This window comes from Branchiostoma belcheri, unplaced genomic scaffold, assembly GCF_001625305.1.
Source record: "Branchiostoma belcheri isolate BF01 breed outbred unplaced genomic scaffold, Haploidv18h27 scaffold40, whole genome shotgun sequence".
Taxonomy (NCBI): domain Eukaryota; kingdom Metazoa; phylum Chordata; class Leptocardii; order Amphioxiformes; family Branchiostomatidae; genus Branchiostoma; species Branchiostoma belcheri.
Window position 1 is genome coordinate 469,579 of NW_017804021.1, and position 10,228 is coordinate 479,806.

The window sequence follows — 10,228 nt, forward strand, 5'->3', positions numbered from 1 at the left end:
GGTTCTGAAACTGGCGGGTAATCCGCCATGCAGGAAATACGGATAGCCGAATGTTTGCAAACTTTGGCAAAAGTCATCAAATCCATGGCAGGCGTCCGTAACAGGACCTTATCTAAACTTCATTGGTTACTTTTGTCGGGAGTCTGGCCAATGGCAACATTCCTTTCTTCATACACTCCCTAAGCTCCCCCAAAAATTTTACGGAAAACAGGCCTCCCTTCGAGCTATTTGGACAATGTGTTTCTATTGGGCCATCAGCGGGGGCGGGGTCTAATCAAAACCATTGTCTGTGCCCAATTTTCACCTCTGTCTCCCAGCAGCACTACCCCCATTCGTCAGTTGGTACAGCCCTCATTATCCTAACAATATATCACGACCAGCCTCCCTGTCGTCCGTCGACAGTCGACGTTTGACTTGGTTGGAGGCCTGCAGGCTCCGGGCTATCGACGCGCCGCTACTTCGGTCAGAATAATCTCCCTCCACGGACTTTTATTATTACCATGGACGCACGGATGCTGGTGGTGGTACCGCTGGTCCTGGCCGCCGTGCCGCTGTGCTGGGGGATGGGGACGCCGTACGGCTACAGTTACATGTACGTGTCGGACCAGCCGCGGAAGTGCGTGCAGATCCCGCCGACGCTGGTGCTGTGCGACCAGCTGGCCTACAACGAGATGCGGCTGCCGAACCTGCTCGGGCACGAGAATCTAGACGAGGTACAGGAGCAGGCGAGGTCCTGGGTCCCCCTCCTAGCTCAGAGGTGCCATCCGGACACCAAACTCTTCCTCTGTTCGTTGTTTACACCCGTGTGTTTGGAGCAGGACATCTTCCCGTGCCGCTCCCTGTGCGAGGGCGTGCGGGACTCCTGCGCCCCCGTCATGGCCCAGCACGGATTCCCCTGGCCGAAGATGCTCAAGTGCGACAAGTATCCTCCCGACAACGACATGTGCATCAAGTCTCAAACCACACCAGGTCCGTATGATCCCAGGCGACCCAAGCCTGCTCAACACCCCGGTATGTTTACTTGTTTCCCTTCTCTCTCCATGTGCGTTCTCCCCGCCAGCCTCTCCTGCGTGTGCCCGAGCCAGGCTTTACCCGAACAAGCACACACGCTATTCTCGCTATTTATAACATTTACTAACGATCAAATATGACAAAATGATACCATGATCCTTTCCTGTCATTTTCCCGAGCTTATTTTTGCTGACACCCTTTTCTTTTCACAATTTGCACACTTTTGACACAGCAACAGTGCTAACAAGACATTTTCCAGAACACTTCGAATTTGCGATCATCGGTAGTGTTAATCGCGTGATTGTTTTTAAAAGAAAATGACTGCGATTTGATTAATCAGAATTGCTAGCACAATAAAACAAATTTTCGTTGATGACCAACCAAAACAAAACACTTTTATTAAGTTGTTCCCGTGGTTCTCGCGCGTTGATCTTGTGGACTATAATCACGCAAGGTAACATCTACCTTGGCGGCCTTGGCTGAGGGGTGACCGTCGTCTGTTTCATGACCCCAAAACAGTCACTGCCCATCAAGATCGTACGTTTTAAGTCATATTTTGGATGCTACTTGAAACATCTCACAGTTTTCAAAATCTGCCCAGTTGCATGAGTAATTAATTGTTTTCTTGTGTATTTTTTCGCGTGTTCCACCGTAACTTCCTGTCAAGTCGTTATGATAACAGTGACTGACGGCTATGATAATTACGTGATAAGCTGTGATTCAGTGTGAAGCAATCTTATCGGTCCATCTCTATCGTTTAACTCTTGAGAGCCCCGGTATCTCGCCATGCCCATAAACGCACCTGTGGTCCGTCCCAACAGGCCACGATGTCCACATTAAATCATGGACAGACAGACGGGCATTTCTCTCCACATATGGTTTACTCACCCGACCCGTAAATATATGATTACCCGCTTCCCCTAATACGAGGTGACATCGAAAACCGCGCGCCGTATCAAGTTTTCCTTCCCTAAGTTACTTTAATCCTATCTCGTCTCAATTAACCCAAGATAAATACCACCGTCTGGCTCATCACGGGCCGTGTTTGTGTGGCAGTTTCGTACAGGTAAACAAATCAACGTGCCGACGCCCGCCTCAGCCAACACGGCGGCATTCCACCAATCACTGAATCAGTTCTATGGCTTCACCTGTTGTTCTTTGGAGTTGGTGTTTTTGTTTACATCGCTGCTATCCACTAGAAGGCAATCATTGAGTAACAAATTTGGATTGGTTTTATAATCGGAATATGATGCACACACATGTTTAGATGTTTAAAAAGACAAAACAAAACACTGAAAAATCATTTTTTCATTCTTGATTGATGGATAAAATTCGTTGAGCGATGTGTCAGATATTTGGTCTTGTGGAAACGGGGCCTAAAAGACCTAGCCTGGGTACCAGACTGTTTTCAGGGCCTACACTAACCAATTTCTCGGCTCCAGAGCCAACATGCGGCCAAGGAAAATTGTACCGCAGCCCCCTCAGTTAGCCACCTCTTGGCCTAGCGTGTTATGGGTCTGGGATCCAGGCTATGAAAGACTATAGAACATGCTGTTGACTTGTTTCCAAGAGGAGTAGGAAATGCCGATCACTCATCAGTCCAAGAAAAGAGCGGAAATCCCATCTGATATCGTGATGGTGTTTGGATACTGATAGATGCACAAACACACGCCTCTTCATTCTCTACTGTCCTCTTTCACCAACGCGAAAACCCTCGAAGTTGAAAATTATGCATTAATTGGTTGGAGATGTTTTTGTTAGATCTTTTTAGTCCGTCGACAGCTGTTTGGTTTGTGGAAGTGAGGTCCCGGCGAGTCGGCGGCGGTAAAAAAGACAAGCTCAGTTATCGTGCCAAATCTGCAAGCCACCAAGAATAACTCCAAACACACCTAGAAAAACTGTCATCTCGGCGGGAGGCCGTGTTATCAAGGAGAATTATTAATGATGATGTCGGTTCCCTCGACTGAAATGCAAGCCGGCATTATGCACGATTCGACACGGGGACTTACTGTGGGGACACGGCTATGACAGGGAGTTCGTCTTTCCTTGTGGAATGCAGGGTGCTAGCATTATTTATTACTCTTCAAGCAGAGGTTAGGACGTTTTTTTTTCAGACGTTCTCTCTGGCTTTCCTGGCTAGGGTATCGAAAAAAAGACGACAAAACACCTAAAATGTACGAAAACAGCTCACGGGAGTACAGTACTTGTTTACCACTTGTGAGTAGCAACTTGGGTCATGTATGAGTTTGAAGAAAAGCCCACCAAAACGCCTAAACGTTTTTTAAACGTCGAAAGCTGACCCAACCTCTGCTTGGAGAGTAGGACCGCCCTGGACACATCTGTCCTCGGCACATTTGGCAGACTGACTCCCCACGTAGCTCCCGCGCCGAGCGTGCGGAGTGATGCCGCTCGCAGGTCGGATCTACCGCCGGTAGACTGTATCCGAACCTACACAACCCAGCTCCGCGGCTACAGGGTCACCATGCCCCCCAAGGAAATTATACCACAGACCCTGATCCACTGGCTAACTCCGGGTCTAGCGTGCTAGTGGTCTGGCATCAGTCTTGCCGAGTTTGGCCAAGTTTTGTTACCTTCGAGATTCTCTACCATATTTTCCAAACTGCTGTCGAATGAATTTTTTCAGTCCCCCTACCAAGTGTCCCTTATGTATGGTAGAGACCATTGCATTTATATCACATTCGTCCGTAGAGCAAGGACAGTCTTTTCCCTATTAAACAAGACAGCTGGGTTTTTTTTCAAGACACACATCACACATGCACGACTGTCTCAAGCAAGAATGCGTACTGCGATCGCACGACATGAGTGATAGCCTGGATGCCAGACCCAAAGCACACTGGACACAAAATATCTCAGTGTGCACACTACATGAGTGACTAATCTCAAAGCAGATCTTTCGGTGGTGGCAAAGAGTCGAAACTTTCAATGAAAGACAGTATCAAAAAATGGCGAATGTTAACTGTCTGGCCAATGGATACTGTCACTGTCTTTGCGCCCACCGAAAGATCTGCTTGGAGACTTGGGTGACCGGGTCCTAACGCCCCTTTCAGTTATTACTACGACAAAAAAAGGTGTCAGTCCCAGTTCCGGGGATCAGCGCCCTGCCCGCCCATGAATGGTCCTTTATCCGGCAGAACTGCCAGTTTATTTACTCGGCGTGAGTTCATTGTAAACCCCGGGGCGGGAAACTCGTTAGCCGACTGGTCCAGTTTCCTCTTCACTCCTTCTCACAACTGTGCACGACACGTTAACTTTTCACGCGACTCACAGGAAAGGACAATTTGCATCCTAACAGTATTAAACACCCCCTCTCCACTACTGAGGCTGAGATCTCTGAGGGCCAAAGATTTGCCAGATCGCGCAATGAATTTCATCCATAAAAAGACGATTTTTGATACGTTTTGTGTGTTTTGTTGGGATCTAATCATACTTTTTCATCATGGCTTCATAAACGAAAAACAAGGTCGACACAATCCAATTTTAGACGCTCAGCGACAACAGAGCGGCGGAAAGGGCTTAAGAGATCTGAATTTTATTATTTTTCCTTGTTTTTGTTTCAAAACCATATTCATAAGAAAGGTTTTGCATTGATTAACAGCCCATCGCTAATGTGTGTTACATATGCAGTGGTTTTCAAAACAGCCGGTGAGAGATTGTGAGTCCATATTTATGACGGAGATGGCTATCTGGACTATGAAGTTCGTCATTTCCAAAACATCTAATTTGGACAATGAATGAAGACTTTATGAAGTTTATCGCGAAAATATTGCCAGTAGTGACAGTAATTGACTTGCTTCGGTAGTCGACAAAAATATATTCAGTTGCTCATGAGGAGTAGAATCGTAAGAACCTACATCAAAATATCATAACGCCTAACACACACACACACACACGTAGGCACGCACGCACACACACACATGCACGTACGCACCCACACACACGCACATAAACACAAACAAACCCTGTCTCTGACACACATCACTATTTTCCATCATTCCCCATCCCAGAACTATCGATGCTTGCTAATGATTGTTCTTACTTACACTGTTAAACTTACAGATATTCACGATCATTATTCTCTCACGATTATTACACTACCTCAGTTGCTAGCCTGGAAAATGAATTCCTTATAACGTTGAAACTGTCCTTTCTTTCCACGCCAGGTTCTTGTATCGTGTGTTTGGAGGAGGGAGACGACAGAGACTCAGACTTCTGTTCCAGCGATGTTGGTAGGTAGACTACTTTATATGTTTTTAATACAGTACATGTACTTAGGTTATCGGTGACAAACCGAGACTAGACTGCGGCCGCAGAACGATCAAACATTTGATAGATCGCTCAACGTTCCATCTCTCAGCCCAAGCAGCCTTGCTCAGTGGACGGTGGAAAGGGGTGCCTGAGTGAAGACATGTCCAATATTGACTCCTGGCCTTTGCGTGTCTTGTGTACATGCCGGATTACAAACACTCCAAATCGCGCATTAGTCCCGCTCCCCGCGGCGAACAATGGGACAATGGGTGTCGGGCCAGCTCCTCTGACCCCGCGTCAGCCGTGTCTGGTGTGTCCCGGCGCTGTCTGCCCGTACAGGCCACCAGGGTAATCCTACCGATCTAACCACGCCGGCTAAAGGGAGAATAACTTGCCGGGGAGTTTGCTTTTGCCCACATAGGGGATATGTTATCCTTACCGAGGGGTACTCCCCTCATGGCTTATTGTTGACACTATTTTTGCCGAATTCTACTACCAATATCCCCTTAGGAGGGCCTGGTGGAGGCTAGGATAATCCAGAGGTTGTGTCCCCCGTGCCTATGGCCTTCAAGCAGATGGTGGGAGGATAAATCGTTACATTTTCCTATCTGTCTGCTTCTGTTAAAAACTCTCCAGATGACTTAAACTTTCGTGGTTTGTAAAAACAGAAACGGGCAACTAGGAGGACGTAACGATTTCGCCTCCCAACGTCTGCTTGGAGATTATACCGTAATAGTAATACCCCGTGCTCTCCGGTAACCCCGGACAGCGCAGTTCAGCTCAGTTCATCCTCTGTAGAGGTGAGAGACCAGACACACCCCAGTAATATATCACTCTGTATGTCCTATCTACGTCAGGGTTGATTCGTGTTTCAAGTCTTCACAGTCAGAGAAACGGTAAGCCCTTCCCCCACCTAGATCTGCCGGGAGATTACCGTCGCCCCGATATTTCCCTACAAAATGAGCGGTATCATCTTCGTCCCTCCCTGCGGTACCAAAACAGTCGCTACTGCACCTACCAATGCGAAACCAGAAGGGGTAGACTAAAGGGGGTATCCTAACCCTAGCATCATAAGCAATGTGTAAACATGGGATCGTATGTGGATGGAAAGTTGCTTCATATTTAGCGAGACATGAATGTTTAGTCGAACTCTATTACAGATCAATTATGCCTAATTTGCATGATTGAAACAATACTCCTATTACTTAGATGTATTAGTGGTAAATAAATAATGACTATTTCAGTCTTGTGCCATATGTAATTTTGTTCAGGGTGGACATAATCAGGCGTATATCGTGTACATTTGCATAATTAATGAGAAAATCTTAAAAGTAGAACTCTGCCAAATGGTAGGAGCTTCAAAGTTATAAAATGTGTAATTTCGATAGGAAAGACGCCACAAGACAAAGACGTTTCACCTTATTTGCATGAATGATGACAAGACACTTCAAAAACCTCTCTGTAGCTCTATTTCTCGGACGTTTGAGGTCTTCGAACTGTAGTTTGTAGACTTGTTCAGTCGTGCTGGGAGAGTCAGGGGTGGAAGTTTGGAAGGCGACACGTAATTGTAAACTTCGCACGGCTGCCAAAATAATGAACAGATATCAGGGCGGAATTCCAACCGTGACCCGACGGCCGACCCTCTGTCCAGCGCCCGGCTCTTCGCGTGGTCTGAAAATGATGTGGCGACGGACGGATGGCGAGAACATGGACGCGTTCTCACGCACTTGTAGCCGGGACCTATAGTCTTTACCTAGCCTGGCATCCAGGACATCGTAGACTCCGCGGTATCTGTACGGTGCTGGGAGGACCGCCCGCCCGCCCAGGTCCATTAGTGAAGCCCGGGGTAGTTAACGAGGACGGTTTCAATTACATGTAGTAAATTAGTTCGTCTACAGGACTACAATAATAAGGTAGAAACTACTACTAAGAAAGTCAGACAGGAACGATCTAGCATATCAGGAAAGGCCTATACCGACTAAGGCCCTATCGGAGAATTTAGTCGGAGAAAGATAATTAAACTAGGCTAAGCCGGTTGCTGGAAAATAGCAGAAAGTAACCAAATAACAGTACTAGAACTCTGAATATTGTACCAGAGGAGTTGGTCGGACATGGACGTACACTGAAACCCTCGAAGAATAACATGGCCTCTGTGGCATTTTTATAGTCTAGCTATTTGGCCAATTTCTACTATTTTCGACCAACCCATTGGAGTCTGGTAGAGGCTAGCTGGGACTAGACCACAGAGTCCTGGCGAACGTCAGACCTCCACTCCGCCACGGTGTCTGTGGCAGGCTCCGATAATTGCCAGAGCCGTAAATCAAAGTTTACAACCTCTGAATGAATTGTTCAAGCTCGGTCCCCCTTCCGAGTAATTCTATTTTAGAAATTCTACAGCCCATTTTTTTAGCAACACGCTGTGATGCGGTTCATAGTTTAATTTCTCAAGAGCCCGACATTTCCGCCGACCCGTCTCGTGCTTTGCGTGCATGTTGGGAACCGACGAGCGCGCCAAGTTCTCTCCGGTCCTGATCCAAGTTGCCCGCGGCCACAAAATTTAACGCCGAGGGTAATGATAAACCTTCCAGGCGTAAATATGGCACGTCCGGGCGATACCCGACTGCGGCCTGGAACCACTTGTTCAAGCCCCAACCCTTGGATTATCCCCGTTACCACTTGGCCTCTGTAAAAATCGCGTGATTTCTGTGAAACAAACGATAAATGCTACAACAGCCTTTCCAGTGAACCGTCTGATTTCTTGGCGGGAAAAATGCCCCCACTTACTCCGAGGGAGGGACTGTGTGACTAATGCTCCCTTAGCCTGGGAAATCGTCCAAGTTTGGGATGTTGCTGGCTTCGCACACAGGAAAAAACGTGTCACCCCATAGCAACACAAGGCAAGCCAAAACAACCTCAGTCCGTTCTTGGAAATCCCTTGAGGAGAAAAGAGTTTGGTACGTGATTCTAACCGCAAAGCACTGGCACGAGTGGCAGCTTTTGACATGTTGTCGGCGGAAAGAACTGCCAATACCCCATGTCAATAGTAGAAAAAAGCAACTGCATGCTTCTATACACAAGGAAATCGTTACTCTGAAGTGGCTCATAAGGTTTTGAAAAATGGCAGACTGTTCAAGGGCGTCAAGTAGCATCTACTGCTTTTCGTCAGTGACAATTTCCTTGTCTACAACAACTACACGGTGTCAGAAAACAACTTCGGAAAACGGCTCAGTCCCAGTTAAACCACAGACGGAGCTTTTCGGTCGACCAGACAGACCACAACACCAAACGACCGTAATACCCCGGCTCCAAAACTCCCAATTTAGCTTACTACCCAGGGTGTAGCTGCAAAATCCTCTTAGAAAGTCCTCACAATACGACCTGTCCGACTAGCCTTATTAGAGGCAAATCCGCCTAGTCCCACCAGGCAAGGTCTGCTCTTGTATAGGTCTTGTCCTGCCCGTACACAAGAGACGGTCCTATACTAGGGTTTTCGAAAAACAACCCCAAATACTGTGCTTCAAGGGACACTCTAGTTCGCATTTTATCGCTGAAATATATGCCAAGCCTGCAGGGTTTTATAGCAAAAATGTAGCCAAGTTTGTTTTTATTGTCCATGTATGTAGGCATGTCTCTTTGTTTTCATGACCAAGTCTGACCGGATTTACATTAAAAATTGTAGTTAAGTCATTTTTGTGGACAGGATATTGCCAAGTCAGCATTTTTTCAATTAGATTTTAGACCTATGGACAAAATTATAGCCGCCGCTGCTTGTTTTTTTTTACCCCAAATGTAGGAAGAGCTTTTTATAGAACAAACGTATAGCCAAGACTAGTCCAAAGTAGAAGTAGTACAAGTCCAAGTAGAGTGAGAAGTTTTCTCTGGGTAAGGCCTGGAGCACATCTTCCGGATCCCTTCAAAGTTATCAATATCATATAATTATTCCCCGTCATAACGACAAAAATATCTAAGGTGACATCCAGGCAAGATGATATATAATGCGGCGAGCACAATATTATGACAATGACGTAATATACACAGGTTATAATACTAACAGGGTTTGATCAAGTTTCTCCGAGTGACGTCACGTGTCTTTTGATGACGTACGGTTTGTGTGTGTGTGGCCGTGTTGAGAAGGGGCGTATGGGCACGGAGTCTGATGTAGTCACTCCTAGGCTACAGGGTGGATTTAAGATGTATATACTCTATTTTCAACCGTATACACAGTATATACACATACTCAGTCTTATACAATTATCTATAACACCCCCTTTCCAACTAGAGACCGAAAAATTCACAACAAATTTCATTGATAAATAACGATCTTTTTTACGTTGAATATTGCTGTCTTCTGTTTCATACTTCTGTAGTGTGCATCATGTTCAATTATAAAATAAAAGGCTACACAAATGCAATTTTATGGTCAATGGTCACATAGAGACCCCCTTCTAGGATCTTCTAGTAGAAAGGGGGCCTAAGTGCGGAGAAGCTGTATTCATTCTGAATGCTTTTATACTATTTACACTCCTTGTTGCAACCTTGCTCCTTTTGGTTAGTCATCCATATCGCCAAGAACAGGTCAACACAATCTAACAAACACACGTTTTCCTTGTTTCTTTCCCCTTTAGTTTTACGAGTCCGTGTTGAAGAAAAACACTTTGACGACGGCGACCTGGTCTTCACCACTAAGAAGAAGGTGCGAGTGTTCCACGCGTCCGAGGCGTTGGGCGGCGGCCGCAGACGCCTGAACATCCCGGTAGCGGACATGGAGTTCCGAGTCATAGGAGGCGAAAAGTGCGCGTGTAGCGCCCTGGCCAGGAGAAAGCCCGGCCAGCTACTCCTCTCAGCTAGGAGGGACGGCTCCAAATTCTTCGTCACGTCAGTACGGAAGTGGCAGAAGGGCGACAAGGCGTTCAAAAAACTCCTGCGGTCCATGCGAGACATGAATTGCTGA

At 46.6% G+C, this 10,228-nt stretch overlaps 1 protein-coding gene across 4 annotated transcripts in view; it reads left to right on the forward strand.

The window, feature by feature from the left end:
- The first annotated feature begins 257 nt into the window (after positions 1-257).
- LOC109477586 (secreted frizzled-related protein 2-like) overlaps positions 258-10,228 on the forward strand; it is a 15,196-nt gene continuing 5,225 nt past the window's right edge. The window contains exons 1-3 of one of the 4 annotated variants that reach the window (XM_019778922.1): positions 258-969; positions 5,193-5,258; positions 9,903-10,216. In XM_019778922.1, the coding sequence (XP_019634481.1) occupies positions 501-969; positions 5,193-5,258; positions 9,903-10,216 (849 nt within the window). In that variant the 5' untranslated portion in view covers positions 258-500. Of the gene's footprint in view, positions 1,012-5,192; positions 5,259-9,902; positions 10,217-10,228 lie in introns of all 4 variants that reach the window. The other 3 variants (XM_019778920.1, XM_019778923.1, XM_019778921.1) reach the window with 3 other exon arrangements.